The sequence below is a fragment of the Trifolium pratense genome, linkage group LG6 (genome assembly GCF_020283565.1).
Source record: "Trifolium pratense cultivar HEN17-A07 linkage group LG6, ARS_RC_1.1, whole genome shotgun sequence".
Classification (NCBI taxonomy): domain Eukaryota; kingdom Viridiplantae; phylum Streptophyta; class Magnoliopsida; order Fabales; family Fabaceae; genus Trifolium; species Trifolium pratense.
Window position 1 is genome coordinate 37,230,388 of NC_060064.1, and position 11,211 is coordinate 37,241,598.

The 11,211-nt window shown below is 34.1% G+C and overlaps 2 protein-coding genes across 2 annotated transcripts; both read right to left on the reverse strand.

The window, feature by feature from the left end:
* Positions 1–4,062: 4,062 nt before the first annotated feature.
* On the reverse strand, positions 4,063–4,869 carry LOC123889445 (zinc finger protein ZAT11-like). Its single transcript, XM_045938784.1, has one exon. The coding sequence runs from the start codon at positions 4,747–4,749 to the stop codon at positions 4,240–4,242; it is 510 nt and encodes a 169-aa protein (XP_045794740.1). The 5' UTR covers positions 4,750–4,869; the 3' UTR covers positions 4,063–4,239.
* Positions 4,870–6,464: 1,595 nt separating this feature from the next.
* Positions 6,465–11,106, reverse strand: LOC123888549 (diaminopimelate epimerase, chloroplastic). The gene is made up of 9 exons (XM_045937625.1): positions 10,590–11,106; positions 10,346–10,513; positions 9,921–9,991; positions 9,729–9,786; positions 9,350–9,529; positions 8,925–9,009; positions 8,394–8,453; positions 8,196–8,269; positions 6,465–6,702 (listed from the first exon to the last, which is right to left on the reverse strand). The coding sequence occupies exons 1-9, from the start codon at positions 10,860–10,862 to the stop codon at positions 6,586–6,588; spliced, it is 1,086 nt and encodes a 361-aa protein (XP_045793581.1). The 5' UTR covers positions 10,863–11,106; the 3' UTR covers positions 6,465–6,585.
* Between the last annotated feature and the right edge of the window lie 105 nt (positions 11,107–11,211).

Below are 11,211 nucleotides of genomic sequence, written 5' to 3' on the forward strand. Positions count from 1 at the left end.
TCAAATTGAAAGTAAATATGAGACTCAATTGATATGTATAATGAAGTGGAATTTAAAGTTGAAATGAGTCATCAAGTAAATTTTTGTTTTAAGAAGTTAAATTAGTCTACTTAAATTGACATCAGAGAGAATCGAACCTGAGACCTTAAGGAGGAGCACACTCTCAGGTCCCAAACTTAAGGAGAAGCATCCTCTCGGGTCTCAAGTCAATACCACCAGACTAACCCAAATTGGTTAATCAAGTAAACATTGTAAGCTGTCCATACGAAAAATTTACATTTTTGAATAATACACATGAGTAGGGATGTCAACGGAGCGAGGATTGAGCAGAGAATATTTTACCACTTCTTGTCTCACCGTCTAAAATGTTCCACCAAAGTAGCTATTCTAATTGAATATCACCTAAACAATAATATTAAAATATAATAATTAAAGTATTTAAATATAACCAGTTTAAAGACCCGTGCATTCGCACGGGTCATTGACTTTAATACGATATTTAAGTTTGTTATTATATTATGGTAGAAAATTTATTTATAATTAAATATTTAAAACATTGCTATATAATATTGTTAAAATATAAGTGAAATTATTGTGTTTTTTCTTGTAAATTTATTAATTCAATTTTTTATGTTTCAGTGATAATAATGGCCCCGTGTATATTTTAATAAAAAATTATAAACTTTATTAAGAATATTTAGGGTACTTTATTCCTTCAAAAAAATATTAGCGTACTTTAGTAAGTTTGATACTATTTTACTTTATTATTATTAGTGGTTAGTAGTAAACGCGATAGTAATACTGTTTATCTTTCTTTTCTTTTTTTATGAAAAATATTGTTTTTTTTTCTTCATATTTTTATGAGTATAGATTATTCTATTTTGTTTCTATCTATAATTTGTTTTGTTCCTATTTTTATGCATAACATTTGTTTTTTGTATTTATCTATATTTTTTTATATATTTGTTTTTTTTGTATTTATCTTATATTTTTTCTATATATATGACGGTCGACTCTGCCTGCAAGTGCACAAAATCGCTACTAAGTAATAAAGTGATAAGTTTATCGTTATCCACAAGGATTGTGTCAAGGTTACTAGTTTCGCTTAGGAATATAGATAATTGCCTTCGCTTTGTGTATTTAAGAAGGTATCTTTGCGGGTACTTTAGTAAATGCAAGAAATAAATGACATAAACTAAATGGCGGAAAATAAATGTTGTGTGTGTGACCACACAAGATGGTTAAGTGTGGTCGGATCCCCCTTACTCCTGCTTGGTGGCCTAATTATTTCCTAAGGCCGGATACCAAGTTTTCAAAAAAAAAAAAAAAAAAAAGGATTTACACTCTTGGAAATAGGTTTGAAGCAATATCTGTTCCTATTTCTATTACAAGCTTTTACATAGCCTAGTAAAAGGTTACCCTTGCTTTATTTAGACACCATGGTCTAGAACTCCACTTTCTCGTTTAAACTTTGGTCTCATCGCCCTGGGGACCCCTAAATTATAAGTTGTCACGTGTTCCTAAAACTAGTGACCTACTTACAGGCAAACTCTGCAAGGTAGAAATTAACGCTCGTTCCAATCTTATACTAAGACGGCAGATACTGAATTTAATGGTCTCCTGTAGGCCTTAATATGTCATACTTCGGTCGGGATTACTAGCTTTGTTTCCTATGCGATATCCACTAGGTCCTTAGATTTTATTCTAATGTGATCAATATTAAAATAACTAAAACCAGACAACAAAAGAGTTTGAATAGAAATAACTAGAATTTATAAATATTATAAATATTACAACCAAGCATTCGTAAGGGAGTTTAACTAACCTAGGAAAAAATAAATTACAAAGGCAGAAAGAAAAAGAACCTCATTGGCCTAGGAGGGTGTCTCTACCGGTAATGACTCCATGTGTCCTGCACATGGTTCTGGTGCTCCACCAGTCTAGTGCTCTGCCTCTGAAAGAGGCGAGTCAGATTGGTCTGCTCTGGGAACTGATGGTTATATGGAGGGATCGAAGTAGATCCGAGATAGGCTTGAACAACAGACATCAGCTGGGGTGAAAAGTGTGGTAGTCTCCAATCCATCCTGACGTGCTACACATAAGTGGAGGCAGCCATCCCCAGCTTATAATTTGTGAACTGCTGCTGGGGGATGTAAGGTGGTGGCTGCTGCTACTGATGTTGTGCTGGTGGTGGTCATGCTGCTGCTATTGCGCGCTCCCAATCCCTTACTGCCCTCTTGAAGTATGTCTCTCATAGGGTCCGCTCTGGATAAGCAAGGACGTCACTGCCCTCGTATGCTGGGATATGAAGGCGGCGGCAAAGAGTGGTGATGACGAAGGGGTGGCCAATGTAGGTGTTTGGGGCCAGAAATCATGCGCTTAATGCTAATTTTAGTCCAAATTCATTCATTGGTATGCGTAATTTTCTTTCCTCCATCATTTTTCCTTCGTACCAAATAAAATGATGCACTTGGAGACAAGGCCCATTGGGCCTAAAGTCCACTAACATGGCCCTACTCGCATAAACTCTCATAAACTCGCGCGTTAACTTAACTTCTCGATAATAACTTAAAGTTACTATCTTACTTAAAAACCACGTCACCAAATAATTAAACACTTAAATAACGAATAATAAAATTTGGGTCGTTACAGTGTCACTCTTGTATGGTTCAATATCTTATTTCTTGATCCCGAGATATACTGAGCAACGAATAAGCTCAATAGCTCAATATCTCTAATTGAATTTGTAGTATTGAGTAAAATTAACTATTGAACTAACATAAAACAATAGGTTTAATTTTTTCAAGTAAGATGATACGAGTAAAATTGGAATAAAAATTACTCCATAAGTTATAAGCTAATTGAATTAGTTTATCAAAATAATTTATAAGTTAGTATAATTTTGGGTTCTATATATTTTGGTCCAAGGTAGAATCTTGTGAAGTATCAAATGATAGTAATATGTATGATTTAACATATATTCCATAAGTTATAGCTTTTTTTCCGAGAATTTTGTAATTTTTTTGATATAATTTCTTGTTTTTTTTTTAATAGAATTTTTTTGGATTGTTGCTTTGTTGACCTTCTTTTTTTGAATATACATATTTTATTAATAGTAATTTTATATATTGTTTGTTGTTTAACTAAATTATTGGGATGATGATAAATTTTGTTCGATAATGCTAAAAAAATTTAGCCCCACTGATAATTCATGTCTGAGTCCGCCCCTGCCTACCGTAGATATCCCTAATTCATATTAGAGGCCTCTACAAAAAATTATTTTCCGGTAAAAAAAATTATTTTTAAAAAAAATCCGGCAAAAATACTTGATAATTTTGAAAAGAAGTTAATTAAAGTCCTAGTGATTAGATTACCAATGCAATGCCGAGAGTTTCACGCGGCCATTCTCGTACAGAGCAAAATGCATTGAAAATCATTACCTTTCTTAAAGACATATGGGCTAAATTTGTAATTACAAAAACTAATACTGCCACAATTTAAAACTATTATTTCTTAATTACATGCATTAATTGAAGTTTTCTAAACCAATACAATTAAGACAAATCTAATGGGTCAAGCAACCCAAGATGTGGTGTTGGGTAGCGAAGTTCTCACCTAAAAATATAGTATGCTACCAACATACTTATTTAATGCCAATCTTATATAATAAATGTCTTAAAAAGCCTCAAGAAACAAGGTTAATGTGGCATTACTACAAGGATAAAAGCCTCAAGAAACAAGGCTAATGTGGCATTACTACAAGGAGGTTGTTGAGACTTGAGAGTTAGTTATTGAAATAAAATAATCATTTGCAAAACTATGAATTTTACGTTATCGCTTGATAATTTGAAGGTATTTATCCAATAGTTAATAAGAATAAGTCACATAACTTTTTACCAATTTTTATTTCATATATATGTGATTTGTTCTTATTAATTGTCATATAAATATCTCCAAATTATCAAGTAGTGTAAAAAAAATATAAAAAGAATGAAATTTACATGTACACGTTACAAAAGATTATAGAGATAATTTGTCAAAAAAAAAAGATTATAGAGATAATTAATCGATAAATAACTTGGTGTTGAAATATCAATTTTGGATAACTGTATCTGTTTACACGTACATTGAACAAGGAAAACCTTATCTATAAGGAAAAGAATCAACGAATTTTTACACAAAATAATTCAAAGAATACATGTCAAAAAAATGTTAAAACTAATGTAAAGTTGAACTTGATCAGAACAAAGAAAGAGGAATTGGTGTTAGGGGTATGGGTGACTTCATTCCAAACATCATCAAATCATCATTCTCCAGAGGTGTCAAATTCAAGTCCAATCCCATAACTCTCTTACTATTTGATCTCTTCAAAATTGGAATTTTTGCAATAATTTCATTCATAGAAGAAACCCCTTCATTGATAAGAGTTCTATGTTTTCTCATGTGTCCTCCTAATGCTTGACCCAAAGAAAATCCCATACCACAAATAGAACATTCATGCATTTTGGGTTTGTTCCATAAACTAAGAGATTTTGCTTGTTCTTTGAGTTCTTCACCTTCAGATAATTTAACTCTCTTGTGACTAGCTCTATGGCCACCAAGAGCTTGAAATGATGAGAATTTTTTGTTGCATGTTTTACATTCATATTCACCATTTTCAATGGTTTTTTGTTGTGGACAAGAAAGTAGCATTAGACAATTTACTAAATCTATGCTTTCTTCATTGCTCCTTTGTCTCTTCATTGCCATCACAAAAAGTGAAAATTGAGTTGTTTTTGTTTTTGGTATGTGTTTGATGAAATTTTCAGTGTCTAGAAATATTGTGTTGTGTTTAGGATATTGAATAATTGAATGGTTTGGAACTTATGAAATGTGTGAGTTGGTATTTATAGGCTTTGTTTGAGATGAGTCAAGATAACGTGTGAGTCTGTGTGGACTTTGTTTTTTGTTGAAAATCTTAGGAAAGTCCAATTGTTGAAGCTGTAATATAATACTATGAATATGATGTTTATTATTGTTGGACTACGCTTTTTGACTCATTGTAATGACGTAAATGCCCTTAATTGTTGCTTAAGTTTAGTTGGAATATTCTTGTTAGGCTTGTCTTCTTTTGGTATTTTGATTTTTTAATAGCTTAATTTTAAGTCCATGATGTGAGGCTTAAATGCTTAATCCCTACGCTAACTTAAGTTTTAACAATTGGGCCGTGTGGGGGCCACTGAGGAAACAAACAAAGTGGCGTGGGAAACAAGTACTAGGAAACTTCATTGAGAACTTTCTATGTTGTTTCTTCAAGTTCAATAGTGACAAAAATTCTATACCAACATGTGAACAACCTTGTTAGTGTAACATAACTGTTTCGTCTGCTTAGTTTAGTATGCTAAAGAAGGATTTTGTTGAGTTGGATTGTTTGAATTGGATAGGAAATTTGTACTTTTAATGTGTTCCCAACTGCTTTGGTTGGTAGAAGAATCTGAAAATTTTGGCCATGCTTTTGAACGGAGACACTTTGAACGGCGGATGCGAATTCCGGCAAAGTAGTAAGACTTTCACACACAGTCAAAAATGATCAACAATTTGGAAAACATATGAAGATTCATGGCAATGTAGTAAAATAGGTTTGGTGCAAGAGGAAATATAATAATTAATGTATTGGACCAAGGGAAATTTCAACTATTTTCATTAAGGAAAAATACTACGTTTACATGGATACGTCATGCATTTGATCATGAGTTTCACTCATAGATTGGCTTGCATTTATGAGTGTTCACATTCAAACTCATATACTAGTAAATAAAAATAGTAAAGTGATCTAAAAAATAAAATAAAAAAATCTACACAAATTCGACTTTTATTTATTAATCCCAAAGAGGCCTTTGATACTTTATATGTAACTATCAACTAACATGGAAAGATAAATATAGATTTACCAAATATTACAAAGTTTCAAGAGTAACACATTTGTTTCTTACTAGGACGGCCAATGTTTGGGTTAGTTTTCATAGATTTGATATTATTTCTTTATGTATTGAACATTTGAACATTTATTAGTTAATGATATAAATTAAGTTTGTTTAGTTCAAAAAAACACATTTGTTTCTTCACAGTGTTCGAACTTAAACTATTTTTTACGAATCACTTCCTTACTCCATTTTCTGAAAGTAGAAAACCTCTTGAAGGTCATTTAAACAAAACAATATATGTGATGGTTCACACATTGACTATATAGTATATACATCTCTTGCAGCAACTAGTGAGTGGATAATCATTGATAGATCACATTGTTATCATCTGATTCTCGTTGTCCAGCATTCAGATTAACATCCTAACTTGAGTTCAGACATTTCTCTAATTCTCCCTCTCACTCATTATTACTCAAGATTAATAAGTATGGTTGTCTATTTATGGTAAACCATAAGCAAATGATCGATCGATACAGTTAGATTTAAATGGAAGACAATGAATTTGTCGCGAAAACATTAACTAAAATATGACATTGAAAATACACTTCTGTTATACATTTATGATCAAGCATTTCATAACTCCACGAAGTACCGGGTTTAATAATAATTTAGGGGCTGTGTTTCAAAGGGGCAAAGAGCCATAATACACTAGATCCGCAGAACCTGTCATATAGACATGATTATCTTCATCCTTCCATTCAATCTGAAGAGGCCCTCCAGGTAGATCAACCGTGCAGTTCTGCAACAAAATGATAGATTGGAAAGAATAATCAAGGTACATTACAGGCAGCCAGGTATTTGTTAAACTTGTGAAGGCAACATATTTATGGTAGCAGCAAGAATCAACAATATTCACTTAAAAAAAAATAGAACTAAAACCTATATTTTATGTCTTACAAGAGTCTAAAACACATTTAAACTGATTTTATATATGTTTTTCAGCTAGCACTCATTCGATCAATGAAAGGAATCACACCAGGCAAAGTCATATTATAATGGTTCTAATAATACCAATATAATCTTAAGAGATATAAATTGAAACCAACTCCAAGAAACAACTGCTAGTGCAACCAACTGAAGCACAAAATAAGAAAAATAATGATTTGCAACCGATAAAAGAAAATGTCTAACCAAATCTCTACAGATAGTACGATGCACGACTCACGCATACAATAAGTAAAATGATTATTTGCAACCGGTAAAAGAAAATGCATGGCCAAAGCTCTACGAATAGTGTTCAATGCACATCCTCAAAGAATGGTATTGAACAAAATCCAGGCCACCCATGCCACTAATGAAGCAGGGTAGTATGCTGAGAGCATACCAAACGAGGCACTAATACAGCTGAAATGTTAGAAAAGTCCAGGCCACCCACGCCACTGATGAAGCAGGGTAGTATGTTCAGAGCATACTAAAAGAGGCACTAACGCAGTCGAAACGCTAGAACTTGGGGCTAATAGGAAATTGTATTATTATGGTTGAATAAATAATGAAAACTAAGAAGATTCTCTGGTTGAATAAATAATGAAAAATAGGGAGAGATCAATTCAATCGTCAAGCCAATAACTACTGCAGAACTCAGGCTGTAAGAAATCTCTAAGGAGGAAAAGTCTTCAATAAGTATAAGGACAACTTATACTCAGTGCCATAAGTACAGTTTTTTTCTGTTCCCCAATCAAAATACGACACGTGTACTAAGCATTCCACGCCACTTAATGTTAACCTGTATTTGATAATTGCCGTTTCCTCTCTCCCCCCCTCTCTGTTTCGTGCAAAAAAAAAACCTGTGTTTCTCGCACAATAAATTGTCAATTCCAATCCTCTTTTTTCTTGTACCCATGAAAAGTTAGTGACATTCGTTCCTCTTTTTTCTCTCTCTCTCTGCTTCCATACACAATGAAGCCACCAATTCCAAATCTTACTCTGTAATTTAGTCCAAATCTTACTCTGTTTCCAGAGAGAGGGGATACGGCAGTTATTATCAAATAACATTAGGTGATGTGGAATGCTTAATACAAGAGTTTTATCTTGATTGGGGGACAGAAAAAACTGTACTTAAAGCACTGTGTATTAGTTTTGTCCTAAATATAAATATATTATACAAAAGATTCATGATTACAAATAGACGCACTTGTGCAATGGCAATCACATTTATCGTGTCTGTATATACTATTATGATTGTTTTTAAAAGAAAACAGTTTTCATAGTATTACAATCAAACAGCAAACTTACCCGCCCAGCACGACCCTCAAGAACGGCTGCAACAACTGTAGCACAAGCTCCGGTTCCACAGGCAAGAGTTGCTCCTGCACATAAACAGTTAAAAGGAACAAAAAATGAGCTTTCCCGCACAAAATGAGACACCTTAGACTTATCCTAACCACACTGACAGAACCAATCAGACACAGCCTGGAAATTAGATGTTCTAACCTGCACCACGCTCCCAAACACGCATCTTCAGGTGAGAATTAGAAAGAACTTGCACAAACTCTGCATATTAAATCACAAGATACAATATGAGTGACAATTGCAGCAAGAACACATTGATGATCCACTCACACATCGTTTAAACCATTTGGGGTCAAATTCAAGGAACTAGAACTTTAGGAATTGAAAATCTGGAAGAAAATATTCTGGCGGGAATGAATAACATATCAAAACTGGAGGCATAATTGATTAGAATTGTATGCTCTGAACAAGGGGTGAAGGCACGGGCACCCCTAGCAAAGCTTAGCTAGACATACCGTCTGACTTAGTCCCACAAGAATTAATTTTTTGCTAGTTACAAGTCAGTAAATTGCCATCTTAATAGAACAGAAAAATATTGCCCAGAAGATCAAGGAAGAAAAAAAATAAAAAGACCTTGCAGCCGAAATGAAAATTTGAGGGAGTGGGTATAGGACAAATATCAAAATGAAGCTGACAGCCATATTCCGATCATAAAAAATAGACTAATCTGACCTGTGTTAGTTCGTGCAGGGAACATCTCATGATGTTCAAACTTTGGGCCAATTTCGGCTAGTTTCAATTCATCAACAACCAAATTCTGTTGCAAAACCGACCAAGAGATGAAAAAATGTCAAGGTCTTGTATGTACGAAGATAAAAGCTGACATTTGAAGATATGCTTTACAATATATACAAGTAAAACAATATATAACAAAATTTCAAAGGTGTTTTTCTTCTTTTGATATAATAAATGCCTTATGGCTAGACATTCAATTGTGTTTGGCAATGTCTTTAATTGTAATATCATCTTATTGCTCAATGTTTTTTCTTGCTACTCCTACATAGTGTTTCATTCCATTAAATAGATCCAAAATGTATTGTATAATATGTAATAGGGAATTGTAACTGAAATGATTATTGTTTGACAAGAATAAGGACCTGAGTTTCTTTGTTGCTGAAGGTTAAACAGTGTGGATTTCCCATGCTAACACAGGTAACATTCCAGATAATTCCATCAACATCTATCTCTGCTTTAACAACAGCTTGATCCTTATTTGGAGATAATTTAGTAGGCACATCTGATGCTTTAAGAATCGGTTCTCCCATATCAACTCTGACCTGAATCAATTGTATTATCATCCATCAAGCTAAAGAAGGAAAACCAATACCAATTAAGCTTGACACTGTACAACTTCAGAGCTTCACAACAGTACACAAAAAGGCACCTTGGAAGCACCATGTTGGTGCCTCTGAACAAACATCAGTGCCAAAAAAATTGCAAATATTTGCTTCATACTGTATAAGAATAAGAACATACATTTCCATCCTCCAAGACTTCAGGAACAATCAGACCAGCACCAGTGTGTATGGTAAAACTACAAAGTATGAAAATACAATGTAAGACGAAATTTCAAGATTACCTATAATAACTGCGATGACTACTAGGCCATGGTAATAAAATCACCATCAATTCATCATCATTTATTGCGCCATCTAAATACAAAATTACCTGTGTCTCCCATGTAAACTCTCGAGCTGAGAAACAAATTTGGCAAAGCATCTCACTCCATTGCCACACATCTAAAGAAAAAAGTTAAGAATGTAAGAAAGGGAGCACACTTGTGAGTTAATGAAGATCATGACAAATCACGATATGTAGCAGAACAAGGGCGTGTTCGGATTAGCTTATTTGAGCTTATCTACTGGCATAAGCACACATGAAAGTGTTTGAGAAAACTTATCAAAACAATTTATGATACGTCCTTAAGCTATAAGTTGTTTTCAGCTTATTGCTAAGAGCTCTCGAACTTATATGAAAATATTTTCTCATTTGTTATATCAATAACTTATACATAAACACATTATCATAAGCACTTAATTAAGTTGTTTATGAAAACAAGCCAAATATATTTGTAAGTAGAATGAATGAACTACCTCAGGCTCACTACCATCAGAGTTGAAAATCCTCATTGTATAGTCAGTACCATTAATACCAGGCAAAACAAAGATAACACCATCAGCACCAACACCAAAGTTACGATCACATATTTGCACAGCTTTCTCTGAACTAATCTTTGGTTCGGAAGAGTCTCTATTATCAATCTATTCATCATAACACGCAATATCATTAATCATTAATCAAAACTGGAATAAAATCGAGTGCAAAACATGAACTCACCAAAACGAAGTCGTTTCCGAGACCGTGATATTTAGCGAAATGGAGAAAGCCAGTTTCCTTTTGGTGAAGGAATGAAGTGGAGGTTGTTGATTTAACGGGAGTTTCGGTTTTCATGGATGAAGCAACGAGGCGGGAATTAGGGTATTTGAAACTGCGTTGTGGTGTGGCGGAAATGGATCGGGACGAAGAAGAAGAGAGAAAGAAATTAACGGAGGAAAGTGTGCGACGAGTTGGTGATGTAATAGGAACTGAAATGGTGGCGGTTATAGCCATCGGTGTTGCAGTTTCAAATGCTGGCGGTGGCGGCTATGTTATTCGATTTGATTCGATTCTCCTCCGTCTTGTTCTCTCGTTTTGACTTTGCTTTTGCTCCACCACCACAACGCCGCAAAATCCCTGTACTGTATGTAACACGTGCCTGGATTCTCTAAAGTTAGCGCGGGAACGTTAGAGTAACTTTCACTCACTTTTCTCCATTAGATTAATCAAATCTCTAAGAATACGCCACCTGGACAATTTGTATTTTCTCTTTCTTCCTAATAATTGCGATACGTATGTCACAGCCGGCGACGCCCCGTCAGTTCTGTTTCTTCCTCCTCCTTCAACCCACAACTCCGTCCCG

Excerpts from the sequence above, each read along its gene's own strand:
- LOC123888549 (XM_045937625.1), bottom strand. The coding sequence starts at position 10,862 with ATGGCTATAACCGCCACCATTTCAGTTCCTATTACATCACCAACTCGT. Across the intron at positions 8,454-8,924 it reads CCCTGCACGAACTAACACAG|AGTTTGTGCAAGTTCTTTCT; the intron begins GTCAGATTAGTC and ends TTTAATATGCAG. Across the intron at positions 8,270-8,393 it reads TGTTTGGGAGCGTGGTGCAG|GAGCAACTCTTGCCTGTGGA; the intron begins GTTAGAACATCT and ends GTTTATGTGCAG.
- LOC123889445 (XM_045938784.1), bottom strand. The coding sequence starts at position 4,749 with ATGGCAATGAAGAGACAAAGGAGCAATGAAGAAAGCATAGATTTAGTA.